This window comes from Lithobates pipiens, unplaced genomic scaffold (genome assembly GCF_037356315.1).
Source record: "Lithobates pipiens isolate NorthernLeopardFrog02 unplaced genomic scaffold, aLitPip1_a1.2 Scaffold_8, whole genome shotgun sequence".
Lineage (NCBI taxonomy): Eukaryota > Metazoa > Chordata > Amphibia > Anura > Ranidae > Lithobates > Lithobates pipiens.
Genome location: NW_027507903.1, coordinates 602,129,217 through 602,149,455, shown reverse-complemented (window position 1 = coordinate 602,149,455; position 20,239 = coordinate 602,129,217). Strand labels below are relative to the sequence as shown.

At 45.0% G+C, this 20,239-nt stretch overlaps 1 protein-coding gene across 1 annotated transcript; it reads left to right on the top strand.

The window, feature by feature from the left end:
- Window positions 1-2,476: 2,476 nt before the first annotated feature.
- LOC143962302 (putative N-acetyltransferase 16) lies at window positions 2,477-5,621 on the top strand. Its single transcript, XM_077471604.1, has 3 exons — window positions 2,477-2,656; window positions 4,212-4,470; window positions 5,116-5,621. The coding sequence occupies exons 1-3, from the start codon at window positions 2,477-2,479 to the stop codon at window positions 5,619-5,621; spliced, it is 945 nt and encodes a 314-aa protein (XP_077327730.1).
- The last annotated feature ends 14,618 nt before the right edge of the window (window positions 5,622-20,239 follow it).

The window sequence follows — 20,239 nt, the reverse complement described above, 5'->3', positions numbered from 1 at the left end:
AAGGCTCTTATCTTTTAAATTTCGTGAGGCTCCACTTTTCGCCATCTTATTTGCTGATTTACTCATGTTTCAATCTATTTCAAACTTATATGGAACCTAGCACCCCGATGACTCTTTCCCTTTAGTCCTAGATCCTCGTTGAAGTCGCTTCCTCCTGCGATTCGCCTTCTATGTGGCTGTTAATCCTGTTTATCTCTTTGCTCCTCAATTTTACTTAGGGGTTATCAGCCTACCTCCTACTATATACCTGTGTTCCACTGGCAAACCGCCCGGGGGTCCCTCGAAGCTGACTTCCTCTCTCAGTAAATTTAATACTGCACCCCGTTATTTTTTCTTTAACAGCTTCCCCAAGTTATTACCCCCTCTGAATGGTAGGAATACATATCCTGGGGAGGCGTTTTGCTCAGACGAAGGGCAACCTTTGGGTGCGCCAACCTTCCCCTAGGCAGAGGCCTGTGGAACCTGGGAACTGAAGAATCGCCCTGATATGTTATCGAGAGTCTTTAGCACCGTGCTATCTTTATGTACCAGGCCTAGTACGGAGAGAAATAATAGACAGGCTGTGGGAATTGGCCACTATATCTTATTCAAACGAACATAACAAAAAAAAAAAAAATAGAAATATCTATATCTATCCGGGGGGGTACATACAACCATTTAGGAACTCATCTCTATTCTTCGCTAAGGACAGACAGATCCCTTAAAAAAAAAAAGATATGCTGGGTCCGGGGGAAAATACGTATTGATCTGAGAACAAATCCCTAGAATCAGATCGTGCGACTTTTCACCGTGCTGTTTAATATGTGCAATGTCATGTGCAATTGAGGTAGTCTGTCTTGTATTATTCAGTTTTTCTGTTGCGGAGACAATATGTATCTATCCAACGGATCTATCAGTATCTTAGGGCTGTACCTTTAAAATTCCTACCCCAGATATATCAAGCCATGCGTTTAGACATAAGGATGTGTGGTAGCAACACAGTCCCATTACGATTTATTCATCCTTACTATAGCTTCTCCTCTAGGATTCTTTAAAACAGATCTACTTATCTGATCAACTCCGTGCATACCAGGGAAAGAAAGAGAGCGAGGAAAAATGCTTTTTCTGTCTCATTCCGTTGTATCCGTGCTCTAATGTGTGTAGACTGATTCTATAATCAAAGTTGCTCACAGATGGAAACACTTCACTCAGCAGGTACATATATCAACAGGATAAAAGCAAAACATCAAAGGCTTCCTCCACATGTCTATGCGAGACTCTCCTTGCCGGCATGTGTTTAGCCCCACATTTTTTAACCATGCGACTTTTCCAGTGTGCTGTTTCACATGTGCAAATGTCGTATGCAATTGAGATAGTCTGTGCTATATTGTTCAGTTTATCTTGCGGAGATAATGTGTGTCTACCCGGCGGATCCACCACTATCTTGGGAAGATGCCTTCCGAGTTCCCACCTCAGATGTACCCAGCAGTGCATTCAACATGGGCATATGTGATAAAACTACAGTCCTATTATGGTTTATTCAACCATGCAATAGCTTCCCTCTAGGACACTTTAAGATCAAGTCTGCTCAGCGGGAACACACAGCCACAGAGTACACACCAAACATCAGAGGCTTCATCCATCTATCTATGCGAGACTCCCCTTACCAGCATATGTTTGTCCCCACATTCACGTTGTTTGCTTTCCCCTATATAAATGTATATTACACAGCAGAGACATTGTGAGATTAATAATGTTACCGTCCTTTTCTCTGCTGTGTCTCTCTCCTGCTGGTTTCCTGCTGGTTCCGGGCTCCAGAGAATCTCCTCCGGATGTCTCCGAAGTCCTGATGCATGGACGGGGGTATCAGCTGTACGGGGGAACGGGGGGGGGGGGCGACCGAAGTGCTGTGGAGGCTGGGAAGTGCTCTGTTCCAAGGACTGCGGGATGTTGCAACACCGCACCGAACTACCGCCCCGTGGGCTCCCGCATGGCTGGGCTGGGATCTCTCACCTCCCCGCTCCAAGCCATGTCCTGCTTCTTGTTCGTCGGTGCGGTGTGCTTAGCGCTGGCAGGCCCCTCCCCTCGGGCGGACGCTACGTCCTCTCGTCACACATCCACCAGCGTGGTCTGCCTACATATTTTTGATAACAGGTGTCCCTTGTTCCCCGGTATTGTGTTTATTAATGTGTAAAATAAAATATTTGCTTCAACCATCAGTTTATAAGCTAAAACAATTCCTAAAATAGTAAAACAAAAAGTGGGTAAAGTTGACCAAAAGCTATTGTGGTTTCCCTTTAAACAAACTGACAAATAATCAGTTTTATTACACATGTACGCCTTGTACATTGTTTTTAATTAACTTTCGCTAAGTAGATTTCATGAATGTTTTTATAGTTTGTTGGACCTACTGGCAAAGGGAGTGCCACATTGGTGAACTTTGCTCATGCATAAGATTTTTTCCTGGATCATCTATAACGAACACACTATCATCATCATGTCAGTATCATCCATGGCACACATAGATTTTGTACCGGCTACAGCTGAGGACTACAAAGAGCTGATGTCCATATCAGATGGAATATATAAAGGGTTGGACTATCTACCTTTCAACTACCATGTATGGCTGAAGGATCATCGAAGACATATGTTTTTGGCCAAGAGTGAAGGAAAAATAGTGAGTATGGAAAGGCAATCCCAGAATGTGATCACATGGTTCATACTGGATTTATGCTTTGATATAATTACATTGTTTCATTACACTGGGCTGGGATCAGGGGTCTCTAAACATTTTAAACAAGGGGCCAGTTTACTGTCCTTCAGACTTTAGGGGGGCCAGACTGTGGTCAATGGGAGTAAAAAAGGTCCCGACCTCAGCAGAAAAAGCATTGTCCCCATCTTTGGTGTCAGTGGAAGGAATTGTGCCCCATCGTTGGTGTCATTGAGAGGAATTGTGCCCCATCATAGGTGTCATTGGAAGGAATTGTGCCCCTTTTCTGGTCTCAGTGGGGAGGGGGATTATGCCCCATTGTTGGTATCAATGGATGAAATAGTGCCCCACTGGCCGGATAAAAGCAAGCAAAGGGCTGCAGTTTGGACATCACTGCTCTAGATGAATACAGATATCATTGAGGATGAGCTTATGTTGGGACCAAACAATTGCTGTTGATGTTCGACCAAACCCTGAATGTTTAGGGAGTTCTTCCTGCTGTCAATGGTTGCTACAGAAGCAGTGGGTGTTTGCCCAGGCACTGTGTCTAAACCAACCACTGACTTCACCCAGCCTATTCCATAGCTCCCAACTATACCTGATTTAGAGGAACTGTCCCTCATTCTGAACAAAGTCCCTCTGTCACTCTTTCGTCCTCATTTGTCCCTCATTTCCATCTCAGAAAGTTGAGAGGTATGCCATTAACTTACATGGCCAGGAATCTCCAATCATATAAGCAAAGGGTCAGGGATAGGGGGTTACCTCATGGCTATATAGCCATGGCCATATTTTTGGCAATGCTGTTACTCTCATTCCCTCCCCTACAAAATTTGGGTCTTAAAGAGGAAGTAAACCCTCTCTTTAAAAAAAAAAAAAACACCCTGCAGGACAAAGGCATAATGAGCTAGTATGCATAGCATACTAGCTCAGTATGAATTACTTACCTGAGATCAAAGCGTCCGAAGTGACCCTCATTCTCCTCCTCCGTCACATTTTCGCTTGGCGTGTCTTCCGGGTATCGCTGCTCAAGCGCTGTGACTGGCCAGAGCAGCGGTGCCACCACTAACGGCATGATCGCCGTTAGAAACGGCACGCACAGTGCGCCTGTGCCCGATGTCTACTGTGCATGCGCTGTAGACATCTGTGCTGATTTTTCTGCAAATATCTCCTAAACCTTTTATTTCTTGCACATACAGGTAAGCCTTAATCTAGGCTTACCTGTTTGGTAAACCTAGATTAAGGGCTGTAGGGCTGTAGGGAACCTGTAGGGCTCTGTGTGCAGGTAAGTCTGTCATAATGTGCTAGTCTGTGGTGCATACTAGAACAATGTGACTTAAACCTGCAGGGGGCTCAATTTTAGGGGGGGGGGGCGGTTTAATACTGCTTTAACAGTGCCCATCACAGGAAACACCTCAGCTCAATGATTTGGAAGGATGTCTACATTTTTTGCCAAAAATGTGTATGTATATTTGCATTTTTATACAGTATTACTGAATGTGTCCTGTTGGTGTTTGATTTTCAGGTGGGCTTTGAGTCCTTCTTGCTGGTCGATGGGGGTGGCACTGCTGTACTACAAGGCCTTCGGGTGGCCCCCTGGATGAGGGGACAAGGCATGGCTGGTATAATCCAGAGATATTGCCTAGATAAACTTCATTCTGACCATCCCCAAGTGAAAAGAGTGCGCCTAACTCGTGGTGAGGACCCTCCACCCAACTTATTGAGGATGTTCAAAGTGATCAACTCCAAGGTCATCTACATCATCTTAATTATAATTCAGAAATGTTGATGCTGCTGGGTTTATTCATGTTTTGTCCTCTTACTAAACAACTCCATTAAGTAGAAACCATAAAACAGTATATCACTCCTGTCTCAACTTTTGGAGATTTGCCATTCTCAGTTGACCAACTCATTCAGAGCTCTACCCAAACGATTAATTATACCACTGAAATACATTCATGTGAAATGCTGAAACTGCCATAATATGGGTAATTCAGTTCAATGGGTAATCCAGGTACACAAGATAGTGTAGTAGACACAACAATGAAGAGCCTGGGGATCAAAAGTTTCATGCGTCAGATTTCTGCCTTTAGCCTGAAGGGTATCCTGGAGTGGGAATTTAAAGTATAAATTAAACCCCATCAAGTAATATGTTACGCCAATCACTAAACTTTCATATTGCTCTACCATGTAATTGACATTTCATATTTTGTCAATTTCAATATTTTAAAATCAGTTTTCCATCAAATATTATCTGGTAATCCTAATATGCAGGTCCGTGTACAGGCACTTCCTCTTATAGGATGATAGGATGACAGCACTCTGGTGGCGGCAGCATACATTCGGATTGCTTTCGCCAGTGACCCAGGAAACCATAGAGGAACCATATTTATATAATATATATATATATATATATATATATATATATATATTGTTTCCTGGGGATCTCCTGGTGCAGAACTGGCTTCCTCTTTCCACCCACAGATCCAATTTGGAGATGCTCTTTGAAAGGGGAGTCATTTGGATCTATTCCGAAGCATGTAATACGAATGGATCTTCGGAACTGTCTGCTGAAAACTCTGCTGGCAGTGCAGACGGATATCAAACTAACAATGAACACTTTGTGAGCAGAGGGCCACCAACTCAGCCTTCTTCTGCTGGGTTCCTCAGCCTTGGAACCCCGGCATTTCCAGTGGTTTATGCAAATGGCACATATGTCTTCCACATTGACTTGTATGGAGTTGACCCAGCAAGTCTTAAAAGACATGTCTTAGAGCAGATTAAGCTGTGTATAAAAACCTTACCTGCAGGGAGCAGTCTATTCTGCCTCATGTACACCGAGCAGAGTCTCCGAAGTGAACTCATCCACCTATGTGAAGGACTGATGCCGTTCTTTTTACTTAAGGACCAGATGATCCTAGAAATGGACATTTAAAGTGGAGTTCCACTTAAAATAAAAAATTTAAAGTCAGCAGCTACAAATACTGCAGCTTCCGACTTTTAATAATCGGACACTTACCTGTCCCACTGTCCAACGATGCGGGGCAACGAAGCCCCACTCATCTCCCCCTCCTCTCTGCAGTGCCAGCATTGTCACTCTGGGCGCCCAGCTGTGACTTCAAAGCCGGGCAAGCACTGCGCATGCGCAAGCTGCGCTACTCGTAACTGGCTGTGCAATCATCTGGGACACGTCACAGGTGTCATATGATTGCCGAGAGGGAGGGGGAGAGGTGATCTTCCTTCTGGCGCTGCGGTGCTCTGGGAGGAAGTGAGAGCTGGAACCCTCTAAAAAGAGAGTTTCCGCCACCCCCCCCCCTCTACAACGACATACCAGGGGGTCACCTTCTCTTAAAGCGGAAGTTCAATTTTTGGGTGGAACTCCGCTTTAAAGTACTTGGTGACAATTTCCCATTATCATGGGACTCTTTAATTAAAGCTAAAACAAAAAACTGAGGTATTGGGCATATCAGTCAATAGGAATTTAGGAATCATTTTCCAATCTGATTGGCTGCTATGACCCACCCCACCTATGGTTTTTATTCTGTATGTGTCTGTTAAACCTTTTAATGAATGTAATAAATGGTTCTTGGCTAAAGACAGAAGGAAAACCACATAAAATCATCACCAACGCTTAAAGAGGTATTAAACTCAAAAGCAAACATTTATTATTATTTTTACCAATTCTTAGAGGTCACATGTACCACACAGCCAGTACTTGCCAGATATTCCTGCACCTCCTTTAACCACTTGCCGCCCACCCACTGTCAAATGACGGCAGGGTGGTGCAGCTCTCGTTCTGGGTGGACGTCATATGACGGCGCCCAGAACAGGCGCTCTCGGGTGCGTGCGGACAAAAAAGTATAGTGTATGACATAGTTAAAAAAATTTGGAAAAAAAAACTGGGTATGGTGTGGATTTTAAGGGTAAGTCGCAGAAAAAATTATATGAGGTCCCACCAAAATCAATTTCAGACCCTTGTCCGAGCATGCAGCCTGGCAGGACAGGAAAGAAGGGGGAGGGAGACAAGCGAGTGCCCACTCCCCCTCGTCTGAACCATAGCAGGCTACATGCCCTTAACATGGAGGGGGGGCCTGCTTTGGGTAGGGGGATCCTTCTCCAAAGCACCCAACATGTTGATTTTTTTTTTTAAGACATAGCTGCACAGCAGGGGATTAGCCCATTGGTACACAGAATTTTGGAGTTAACTTGAGCCCCCCCACTCAGGCTACAGAGTCCAGCCAGGACAGGGGGCTGGAGGCTCGTGTGGTATGAGCGGTGGAGATGGGGGCAGAATTGACAGCTGGTGGGAGAAGAGGAGGAGGCGGGGAGAGGAATCTTAAGGACAGCTAAAATGTCATAGGTTGTCAACCACTTGCTTACTGGGCACTTAAACCCCCCTCCTGCCAAGACCAATTTTCAGCTTTCAGCGCTGGCAGTCTTTGAACGACATTTGCTCTGTCATACATCACTGTACCCAAATTACATTTTTATCATTTTATTTCCCCACAAATACACCTCTGCTTTTTTTATTTTGTTAAAAAAATTAAAAAAGACTGAAAATTTTGAAACAAAATACAAAACAACTTTATATTTTGTTATAAAATTTAGCAAACAGGTAATTTTTCTCCTTCATTGATGTACGCTGATGAGGATGCACTTATGGGCACTGATAGGGTGCACTGATGGGCACTGATAAGGCGGCACTGATGGGTACTGATAGGCGGCACTGGTGGGCACTGATATGTGGCACTGGTTGGCACTGAGAGGTGGCACTGATGGGCATTGATAGGTGACAGTGATGGGTGGCAGTGATGGGCACTGGTAGGTGACATTGATAGGCAGCACTGCTAGCTGGCACTGATGAGGCATTGATTGGCACCACTGGTTGGAATTGATAGGTGGCACTCATGGGCATTGATAGGTGGCACTGATATACACTGGTGGGCACTGATATGCACTGTGTGCACTGGCAGGGGCACAGATGAGGTGATTTGCCTCTTCCTCTTCGAGACTGATGTTCCTTACACAGAAGCCGGTGATCGGCTTTTTTTTCTCCTCATGCTATCAGCGTGAAAAAAAAAAAAGATTATTGATCTTCTGTTTACATCACGTGATCAGCTGTCATTGGCTGACAGCTGATTACGTGGTAAGGGGCCCGGATCGGTCTCATTGACTCGGTGATCACAGAGTATGCAAAGGGAAGGACGTCTATTGACGGCCTCCCGGCAATGTAGGTCCGCACTGTAGCCTTCATTTGGGTATAGCGCGGACAGGAAGAGGTTAAGGATGTGGCGGCCCCGCTCCTTAACAACTGATAATTGCCAGCTTCCTTTTCTTTACATTTCTTAGCTGTTAGCAGGCAAATCCCTCTGGCAACTGAAAGAATTGAGCCAGAAGGTATCAGTTTTGGGTATCGGACCATTTGCACGAGTACCGATACTTGTGTAAATGCTTAGTATCACTGGGGCATCGGTGCAACCCTAGTGACAATGGATGGGTGGCATTTCTCTACATCTACGGTACAGTATATATTCTTTTACCGATTTAAAGTGAATTTGTTATTTAGTTATGGGTAGGGAAGAGTTCAAATCCCTGCCGTGAGTTGTGAAATCGACACAAAGTGAAGGTAATTCTCACCTTGGACAGTTGTCCCTGACTGTTCCAAGATTTCCTCTGGATGGACACCCAAGGTAGTCACAGGACAAATAAGAAGGGTGAATCCACCTAGTAATGACAGAGATAAAATGACACACAGGTGGACTCTCTTTACTAATTAGGTAACTTCTGAAGGCAGTTGGTTCCACTAGATTTTAGTTGGGGGTATCAGAGTAAAGGGGGCTGAATACAAATGCACACCACACTTTTCAGATATTTATATGTAAAAAATGTTGAAAACCATTTATCATTTTCCTTCCACAATTATGTGCCACTTTGTGTTGATCTATCACATAAAATGCAAATAAAATACATTTACGCTTTTGTTTGTAACATGACAAAATGCAGAACATGTCAAGGGGTATACGTTAAAGGCACTGTATGTTGGCCTAAGCGAAAACTGGGAAAATGGGAGTCTGTACCTGTCAGAAAATGGTACCCAGACTAAAAGTACCACTAATTTTGGTGTGTGGTGAGTGGAAGAGGATGAGGGGAACTTTAACTTTAAATTGAAGGCCCCATTTTAAATGTAGAGTAACACAATTGGGGTCGATTTACTAAAGTAAATCCACTTTGCGCTACAAGTGCACTTGGAAGTGCAGTCGCTGTAGATCGCTGTAGATCAAAGGGAAAGCTCTGAAATGAGGTGAAGCTCTGCTGACTTTATCATTCAATCAAGCAAAAATGCTGTTTTTTATTTTCCATGGATGTCCCCCTCAGATCCACAGCGACTGCATTTCAAAGTGGATTTACCTTTAGTAAATAACCCCCAATGTGCGTAGCTAATACAGAGCTGCCAGTTCGTCATCATGGTGACAACCGTGATCCCTATTAAAGAGAAGTGAAATATCTCAGTTGCTAAGATTTAGGTGCATTCTCCTTTAAGTAAAGTCAACACTTTTTTTCTTGCATCTCTGCTAATAATAATTTTCATGCTACAATATATTACTTTTCATACTTTAGCTGCACAAAACAACTTGTGGTGCTACAGAGCCACCTAGTGGTTGCTATATATTATTGAAAGACTGTCACATTGGCATCAAGCCACTTCAATTATTTTAATGCCATTTGATCATTTATATCATAATATATATATATATATATATATATATATATATATATATATATATATATATATATATATATATTTATTTTTTATTTTTTCATTGAGAGGTTTAGTTCTCAAGCACAAGTGTAACATTGCAGAAATGTTATTCTTTCACATAAAAGTGGTTCTAAAGCCTTAGCCCCCATACACACGGTCGGACATTCCGATGGAAAATGTCTGATCGGACCGCGTTGTTGGATAATCCGACCGTGTGTGGGCGCTATCGGACTTTTTCCGTCGGAATGTCCGACCAACAAAGTTTGAGAGCTGGATATAAAATTTTCCGACAACATGATCCAATTAGACTTTGTCCGATCGTTTGTAGAGAATTCCGATCGGACAAAGTGCCACGCGTGCTCAGATCAAAGCTATTGGCTACTAGCCCGAACGTAATCCCGTCGTAACGAACGAATGTCATCACATTCCGAACGATCAGATTTTCCGACAACGTTGTCCGACCGTGTGTATGCAACACCAGTTTCGGACAAAATCCGTCGGAAGAAATCCGACGGATTTTGCGGTCGGGATGTCCGACCGTGTGTACAAGGGCTTAAAGCAATTGTAAAATCTTGTTTTTTTTTGTCAAATATAACAAACATGTTATACTTACCTGCTTTGTGCATTTGGTTTTGCACAGAACAGCCCAGATCCTCCTCTTCTCGAGTCCCTCTTCGCTGCTCCTGGCTCCTCCCCCCAGAAGAATGCCCCCACAGCAAGCAGCTTGCTAGGGGTCACCCGAGCTGTGTCCATTCAGACATGGAGCCATGACCTGGTCCGCCCCCTTTCTCTTCTCATTGGCTGACTGACTTTTATTGACAGCAGCGGGAGCCAATAATGTCACTCTGCTGTCTCAGCCAATGAGGAGGGGAGTCCCATGTAGCAGAGACACTCTGAAGGGGGGCTGCTTCACACAGAAGTATTTTTATCTTAATGCATAGAATGCAGTGGTCGCCCCCCCATCCATGCGTCCGGCCCTCTAATCCACATACAGGCCACCCGACACATGGATTCGAATGGAGGGGCGGGTTTAAGCACATGATTAGAGCCAGAGGCTCTGTGCTCCGAGCCCACCCATTTGTGTGAGAATAGCGAATGAATATCTGCTATTCTCACACTGATCCTCCTCCCTGCCAATCAGGAAGTGGGTCCTGAGACCCATCACCCGATTGGTTGAAAGGACTGGCGATCCTATTGGATGCCTCCTAGGAGGAGGAGACGCACAGCAGAAGCCATTGTGATGGAGAGGAGGAGGAGACACCTGCCCGTCGCCTGCAGGAGCGCTGCCCACCCAGAACCTAGATGGGGTAAGTGCAGGGCTGGATGACTCACTGACCGGGAGACCCCAGCCGTCACTGATAGAATGCATTAAGATAATAAACCTTCTGCCTTTACAATCACTATAATGAATGCATTAAGGTGAAAAACTTTCTTTGCTCACCCCCCAGACCCCCCTTTTCCTTACCTAAACCTGATCTGATCCAAAGATGTGCACCAGCGCAGTGGCTCCCATCACTATCTCTCTCCTCATTGGACAGGTTAATAGAAGCGGGAGAATTAGCTCCCACTGCTGTCAATCAAATGTGGTTACAGGGAAGCGGGGGGCGGGGCCGAGTACCCCTGTCTGTGTCAATGGGCACAGACACAGCAGGAGTCAGGAGCAAGCATGCAGGGTGCCCCCAAGGAAAGCTGCTTTCCCTGGGGACACCGGATGAAGAGGAGGGGCCAGCAGTGCCAGCGGGGGGACCCCAGAAGAAGAGGATTGGGGCTGCTCTGTGCAAAACCCTTACAGAGCAGGCAAGTATAGACATGTTTGTTATTTTTATGAAAAAAAATCTTTATAACCACTTTAAAGCTGAGTTTATTAAAAAAAAAAAAAAAAAAAAAAAAAAAAAAGAAGAAGATCTGAAATTAATCAGAATGTACAAATAATCTTTGATTTTAGCATCCAGCATAGACAAGTAGAAAAAATCATCAAGAAACACTGGGGAATATTAAAAGCCGATTGGCATCGCATCTGGGACAGGTACTGTCAAACATTCCAAAATGTACTTATAGGAGGGCACTCACCCTTAGGGATATGATAGCTAAGAATATGGTAGACCAACCCCTGAAGAAAGAATTCAGCTTCTTTAAAGGAAAAGGATTTTATCCTTGTAAATAGTGCTACACATGCAAGCACACAAAGGAGAATAAAAAGAAAAAAGAAGTCTTTAATGCTACTTTTACGGGTAGGAACTACAAGATTAAAGAATTTATATCCTGCAAAACGGAGAGCTGTATATGTATTGAAATGTCCAAGCCGGCTCCGATATGTAGGAAAAACAGAGACTGGAAGCGGCTAAGGGATATCCAAAATATAAAGAAAGGATTTCCAAAGTTCACCTGAATCATGTTGGATTTGCGAAATGCAGACCCTGACACCACTGGGTCATAATGTAGAATTCAACATTAGTTGCTTCGTTAACTCTCCTCTTTATGTCCTCTCATTAAATGTGTATATAATAATACTCCCCACTAATCTCTTGGTTGACTGAGATAACATCTGGTTTACGATGATCATAAGATGGTAGTATTATTCAATTTATCCTCTAGATATGTGTTATCAGCATACACTCTCTAGAAACGTATTATAATCTTGTTTTTTCTAAATTTTTATCCACTAGATGGCATCTATCCTAAGTTCTTTTTATCATTTTTATCCATTAGATGGCGTTTATCCGTCTTTTTAGACAATTATTATTAATATTTTACATCACAAATTATATGTTTTTATTTAGTATGTTTAATATGATATGACTATTATGCTTCAAGTGGTGTATTTAAAAACTTGTTAAGTAATACATTCAACATGGATATCACGTTTTGGGTTTTCATACTTTATCCATATGTACTATATTTATTATTTATATTGCTTTCCATATTCATGTGTAATTGCTTTGAGGGATTAATTGATGAGCATCATGTCATTTGAATTCCGGGGTACTGTTTATGTTGGTTACTATGGTAACTTAACTAGTGTATAAGTCCTGACAATGCTCACCCAATCTCCAGCCCTTGAGAAAGTCACCTATTTGTGACGCAACATGTCAGGAGGAGCCAGGTGACATCACTTCTGGTCGCAGCTGAGAACAGAAGTTCCGAAAAGATAGTGATTGCACCCTGGAGGACCCCCGCTGTTTGTTACACTCGCTGATGAGTGTTATTTTAAATGTGAGTTTTCATTATTTTTTTTATAACATTTTTAAGAATTACTACATTATATGGATCTTTAGCAATATTACATGTGATGGTGAATTGAGAGGAGAATCTGTGAGCCTTACATCGCTAAATTGTGTATGAAGACTTTTTAATATCTATAGAAAAGCGCGAATATGGGTCCACTTTTCAGGTGAGCTGCTACTTTGCACATTGGTGGGGCATAGAATCAGTTGGAGTAAAGTCACATAACTAAAGAATCATTATTGCACTATTACAATACACAGAATCTGATGGGAATTTTTATTAGGGATGCACTAATACCATTTTTTAATAGCAAGTATGGGTACCGATACCAATTACTGATACCTACTGCAACTGTTTTATTTACACTTCAGCTGTCAGCAATGGTACAAAGCATTGGAAAGTAATTTACAAATGAAATACATTTTTTTTTAATTTTGCATTTATTTTCCATGTGAAACCTGTAAACACATAAAATACTAAATATTAACAAACAAAAACAAAAAAGGTTTTAATTATTAATGGTTTTGTTTATAAAATAGAAGTGAACAAAAAAAATCAGCAGGAAAATAATAATTAAATAGAGAAGGAGAATAAGGAGTTAATTAGGGCTGATTAGAGTTAATTAAGGGTTAATAAGGGGTTAAACAAAAAGAACATTTAATTTAAAAAAAAGGTTTTTACTTGACAGGTTGCTTCAAACTGACTTCATCTGCAGATGGAAGTTCATCACTTTGATCTGTAGATAAAAAAAAAAACAGAAAGACACAATATGAAACAATGTTTATTTTTATCCATCTCCTTCTCCTCTTAGCCCTTGTACACACGGTCGGAGATTCCGACAACCAAATCCGACGGATTTTGTCCGACGGATTTTGTCCGAAACTGTTGCATACACACGGTCGGACAAAGTTGTCGGAAAATCCGATCGCTCAGAACGTGATGACGTTATTTCGTTACAACCGGACTATGTTCAGGCTAGTAGCCAATAGCTTTGATGTAGGAATTTGATCTAAGCATGCGTGGCACTTTGTCCGATCGGAATTCTCTACACATGATCGGAGTATGTCTGATCAGAGCCTTTTGTTGGAAAATATTTCCGGCAAGTTGGAAAATTTGGTCCGACGGATATTCCGATGGAAACAGTCCGATGCAGACCACACACAGTCGGAATATCTGACAAAACGCTCCGATCGGACACATTCCGTCGGAATCTCCGATCGTGTGTACAAGGGCTTATAGTGACTGAGCAATGTTGTTGATGAACATTGCCTGGCTGCTTTTTTTGACAATTCCAATTGCCGGGACTTTCTTTACACTTCTCCTGTCAAAGGGGAACCCAACTGATAGCTAAATGAACGGGCCGTCACTTCCTTAAAAGAGAAGTAAAGGATTTTTTTTTCAGGTTCATACTTACCTAGGTGGATACAGCATGGGTCCGATGCTTCATGTGTCCCCCGGTGCTTCCATACTGAGAACCAAGCGATCAAACATTGCAGATTGCTCAGTTCTCACAGCTCCTTGAGCAGAAAGCTGCTGACTGTCAATCAGCAGTTCTCCGCTTTACCTCCTCCTCGCTCACTGGAGGTATGCCGACCCATGACCACCAGGAATGCCAATCAGTGCCCATAAATGATGCCAATCAGCAATTCCTGCGAGTGCTTTCTTATCAGTGATGCCTATCAGTGCCATCTATCAGTGTCCATCAGTGCACTCATCTGTGTCCATCGGTGCCACATATCACTGCCCATCATTGCCGCCCATCAGTGCCACCTATAAGTATCCATCAGTGCAGACTTTCAATGCCCATCAGTGTCGCCCATCAGTGCCGCCTATCAATGCCCATCAGTGCTGCATATCAGTGCCACCAATCAGTGCCCATCAGTGCCACCTCATTGGTGCCACCTTACCAGTGCCCATCAGTGCCACCTTATTAGTGCCCATCAGTGAAGGAGAACTTATTTACAAAATTTTATAACAGAAACAAAGAAACTTTTTCCCCAAATTTTCAGTAATTTTTTGTTTATAGTGCAAAAAATTAAAACCACAGAGGTGATCAAATACCACCAAAAGAAAGCTCTATTTGTGGGAACAAAATGATAAAAATGTTGTTTGGGTACAGTGTAGCATGACCGCGCAATTGCCATTTAAAAAGCAACAGCGCTGAAAGCTGAAAATTGGCTTCGGCAGGAAGGGGTCAAAGTGCCCTGTATTGAAGTGGTTAAAATAATCACATTTGTTCAGAAAAATTAAAATAACATTCAAAAACAGAATCACTAAGTTGGAAAAAGGATCGTCCCCCCCTAAAAATTTATTGTAAACTCAATCAGGTATAGCTATTGGCCTTCTCAATAGCACACAAAGCCATTCGACTTTCAACTGTGATCAGCTTTGGTCATTTTGATTAGCTCAGCATGAAAAGAGCTTTCCTGGAACATTTCGGTCCCTGATAGTGATAGTAGTAAACAAGTGGCAAGGAACTGTCAAAAGATCTCCGGTTTAAAGTTGTGGACAAGCACAAGTCAAGACATGGATACAAAAAAATGTCAAAGGCTTTATCAATGCCTAGATGCACAGTGAAGTCTACTATTAAGAAGAGGCTGGTATTTGGTATAACACAGACCCTCCCTGGATCAGGACGTTGCTCCAAACTGGATGAAAGAGCCAGGAGGAAACTGGTCAGAGAGGCTACCAAGAGGCCTACAGCAACTCTGAGGCCGCGTACACACGGGCGGACTGTTCGCCCAACTTTGTCCGCTGAACAGTGTTTGGGCGGACAGTCCGCTCGTGTGTGGGCTTTCAGCGGACAGTTTCAGCGGACAGTTGGACGGACAAGGTTTTTCGGAATTTCCGAAAAACTGTCCGCTGAAACCTTGTTTGAGCGAACAGTCCGCCCGTGTGTAGGCTTGTTCGTCAAACAAAGTTGCGCGCATGCTCAGAAAGGATTTTCACGCCGAAAGCTATAATGCAGTGTATAGGACGTCGTATTTTTCGTCCCGTCGTACGTGCCGTTCACGTCATCGCGCACGGTTTCAGCAAACTGTTCGTCCGTCGTGTGTGGCCATGTCCGTCCATGCTAAGTTTGAGCGGACTGTTTGCCGAAACTGTTGGACGGACAAAGTTGGGCGAACAGTCCGCGCGTGTGTACGCGGCCTCAAGCAGTTGCAGGAGTTTATGTCAAAGAGTGGTTATTGTGTGCATGTGACGACAATATCACAAATTCTCCTACCAAATAAGGCTTGGAGGGTTGTAAAAAAAAAAAAAGCCATTCCTCAAGAAAGGTATGACATACCTCTGTCCCCTGCATTGCATACTTCTTCTCCATGTAGGTGTTCCATGATGTACTCACAGATCTCCATCTTACTTGAACCTGAGGCCTGAGGAATCGCTTTGCCTTATTTTTCCTGCATCAAGATAGCCAATGAGTGCAGCTGACTCTCAGACAATGCATGCAATAGCTTCTGAATGTGCCACTGCCGATTCTTTACTGATGTTGAATCAGCCATTTTGTGTTCTGTGCAGCTTCCCTGAAGTCTGTCCCTTTACTGTATTAATTACTTCCCTTCTCTGTGACCTGGCTCTGTAAAAGCACCAATTCTGGATGAGCCCCCAAATGTTACAGGATTATCGATGATCTGAATGCAAGGTATGACAAGGATGCAGCCTGCAATATATGTATTAAAAAGGAGACACAAAAAACTGTTGCTCACTTTCTTCCCAAGTTTATTGTGTTAAACAGAAATGGATCACATTACACAGATGATTACTTTCTTTATGCAGTGCAGGCCACATGGAAAAGCACATCAATTTGTGTTAGCCCTTGTACACACGGTCGGACATTCCGACAACAAAATCAGTCGGAATTTGTCAGACGGATTTTGTCCGAAACTGGTGTTGCATACACACGGTCGGACAAAGTTGTTGGAAAATCCAATTGTTTGTAACGTGATGACTAGTGATGGGCGAACTTCTGACGGGACGTTTTGCGAACACGAACCGCGAACGCGGCCAAAAGTTTGCGAGCCGCAAAGTCCGCGGCGGACCCCATTGACTTTAATGGCAGGCGAACCTTAAAAACCCCCAGGTCATATTTTCAGCCACAAAATACTTAAGTGAAAAAAAAGTATTAAGTGACTCTGGGATCTACAATGACAAGCATTCTTTTTTTATCTGTGAAATTTTGACAATTCAGGAGCGCATGAAGGCCATGTAGGAGAGGCAAGGTCAGGCCAGGCTATGAAGGTGGTGCAGGAGATGATCAGTGCCACAGTCAGGGCAGCGTAGTCCTGTGCCAGTGTCCCAGTGTGCCAACCTGTGCTTGAGCCCCTCCCTCTGCCTGGCCCTTACCCCCACCTATGCAGGGCTCCACTGCGGTGGTCCGGAGGTGCCAGTCCAGTGCTGATCCTCAGCCATGGTGCTGGCACTGCCTGCTGATTGACTTCTCCGCTGCTATCTCCCTCACTGTCTGAAACCAGCATCGCGATAGAGACTGAGCACTGACACCAGCACAGTGACAGAGAGCACTGACACCAGCACCGAGATAGAGAGCACTGACACCACACCAGCACCGAGATAGAGAGAGAGTACTGACACCAGCACCGAGATAGAGAGCACTGACACCACACCAGCACCAAGATAGAGAGAGAGAGCACTAATGCCAGCACCGAGATAGAGCGCACTGACACCAGCACCGTAATAGAGAGCACTGACACCAGCACCATGATAGAGAGCACTGACACCAGCACCAATATAGAGAGCACTGACACCACACCAGCACAGAGATAGAGAAAGAGCACTGACATCAGCACCGAGATAGAGAGAGAGCACTGACACCAGCAGCAAAATAGAGAGCACTGACACCACACCAGCACCGTGATAGAGAGCACTGACACCAGCACCGAGATAGAGAGCACTGACACCAGCACCGAGATAGAAAGCACTGACACCAGCCCCGTGATAGAGAGCACTGACACCAGCACCGTGATAGAGCCCACTGACACCAGCACCGAGATAGAGCGCACTGACACCAGCAACGAGATAGAGAGCACTGACACCACACCAGCACTGAGATAGAGAGAGAGCACTGACACCAGCACCGAGATAGAGAGCACTGACACCACACCAGCACCGAGATAGAGAGAGAGCACTGACACCAGCACTGAGATAGAGAGAGAGCACTGACACCAGCAGCAAAATAGAGAGCACTGACACCACACCAGCACCGTGATAGAGAGCACTGACACCAGCACTGAGATAGAGAGCACTGACACCAGCACCGAGATAGAGAGCACTGACACCAGCACCGTGATAGAGAGCACTGACACCAGCACCATGATAGAGAGCACTGACACCAGCACCGAGATAGAGAGCACTGACACCACACCAGCACTGAGATAGAGAGAGAGCACTGACACCCGCACCGAGATAGAGAGCACTGACACCAGCACCGAGATAGAGCGCACTGACACCAGCACTGAGATAGAGAGCACTGACACCAGCACTGTGATAGAGAGCACTGACACCAGCACCGTGATAGAGAGCACTGACACCAGCACCGAGATAGAGCACACTGACACCAGTACCGTGATAGAGAGCACTGACACCAGCACCGTGATAGAGAGCACTGACACCAGCACCGAGATAGAGAGCACTGACACCAGCACCGAGATATAGAGCACTGACACCACACCAGCACCGAGATAGAGAGAGAGCATTGACACCAGCACCGAGATAGAGAGCACTGACACCACACCAGCACCGAGATAGAGAGAGAGCACTGACACCAGCACCGTGATAGAGAGCACTGACACCAGCACCGAGATAGAGAGCACTGACACCAGCACCGTGATAGAGAGCACTGACACCAGCACCGAGATAGAGAGCACTGACACCAGCACCGAGACAGAGCGCACTGACACCAGCAATGAGATAGAGAGCACTGACACCACACCAGCACTGAGATAGAGAGAAAGCACTGACACCAGCACCGAGATAGAGAGCACTGACACCACACCAGCACCGAGATAGAGAGAGAGCACTGACACCAGCACTGAGATAGAGAGCACTGACACCAGCAGTAAAATAGAGAGCACTGACACCACACCAGCACCGTGATAGAGAGCAATGACACCAGCACTGAGATAGAGAGCACTGACACCAGCACCAAGATAGAGAGCACTGACACCAGCACCGTGATAGAGAGCACTGACACCAGCACCATGATAGAGAGCACTGACACCAGCACCGAGATAGAGAGCACTGACACCACACCAGCACTGAGATAGAGAGAGAGCACTGACACCCGCACCAAGATAGAGAGCACTGACACCAGCACCGAGATAGAGCGCACTGACACCAGCACTGAGATAGAGAGCACTGACACCAGCACTGTGATAGAGAGCACTGACACCAGCACCGTGATAGAGAGCACTGACACCAGCACCGAGATAGAGCACACTGACACCAGTACCGTGATAGAGAGCACTGACACCAGCACCGTGATAGAGAGCACTGACACCAGCACCGTGATAGAGAGCACTGACACCAGCACCGTGATAGAGAGCACTGACACCAGCACCGAGATAGAGAGCACTGACACCACACCAGCACCGAGATAGAGAGAGAGCATTGACACCAGCACCGAGATAGAGAGCACTGACACCACACCAGCACCGAGATAGAGAGAGAGCACTGACACCAGCACCGTGATAGAGAGCACTGACACCAGCACCATGATAGAGAGCACTGACGCCAGCACCGAGATAGAGAGCACTGACACCACACCAGCACTGAGATAGAGAGAGAGCACTGACACCAGCACCGAGATAGAGCGCACTGACACCAGTACCGTGATAGAGAGCACTGACACCAGCACCGTGATAGAGAGCACTGACACCAGCACCGTGATAGAGAGCACTGACACCAGCACCGAGATATAGAGCACTGACACCACACCAGCACCGAGATAGAGAGAGAGCATTGACACCAGCACCGAGATAGAGAGCACTGACACCACACCAGCACCGAGATAGAGAGAGAGCACTGACACCAGCACCGTGATAGAGAGCACTGACACCAGCACCGAGATAGAGAGCACTGACACCAGCACCGAGATAGAGAGCACTGACACCAGCACCGTGATAGAGAGCACTGACACCAGCACCAAGATAGAGAGCACTGACACCAGCACCGAGATAGAGCGCACTGACACCAGCACCGAGATAGAGAGCACTGACACCACACCAGCACCGAGATAGAGAGAGAGCACTGACACCAGCACCGTGATAGAGAGCACTGACACCAGCACCGAGATAGAGCGCACTGACACCAGCACCGAGATAGAGAGCACTGACACCACACCAGCACCGAGATAGAGAAAGAACACTGACACCAGCACCGAGATAGAGAGCACTGACACCAAACCAGCACCCGAGATAGAGAGAGATCACTGACACCAGCACTGAGATACAGAGCACTGACACCAGCACCGTGATATATAATATGCTGTCTATATGTGAAAGAAAGTATATTATACGTGTACAACCCTATATACTGTACACCTTTAAAAGGAC

What these genes read in the sequence shown, in the direction of transcription:
- LOC143962302 (XM_077471604.1), top strand. Translation starts at nt 2,477, where the DNA reads ATGTCAGTATCATCCATGGCACACATAGATTTTGTACCGGCTACAGCT. An exon ending in CCAAGAGTGAAGGAAAAATA is followed by an intron (nt 2,657 to 4,211) that starts GTGAGTATGGAA and finishes TTTGATTTTCAG; the next exon opens with GTGGGCTTTGAGTCCTTCTT. An exon ending in CTTAATTATAATTCAGAAAT is followed by an intron (nt 4,471 to 5,115) that starts GTTGATGCTGCT and finishes TATATATATATA; the next exon opens with TATTGTTTCCTGGGGATCTC.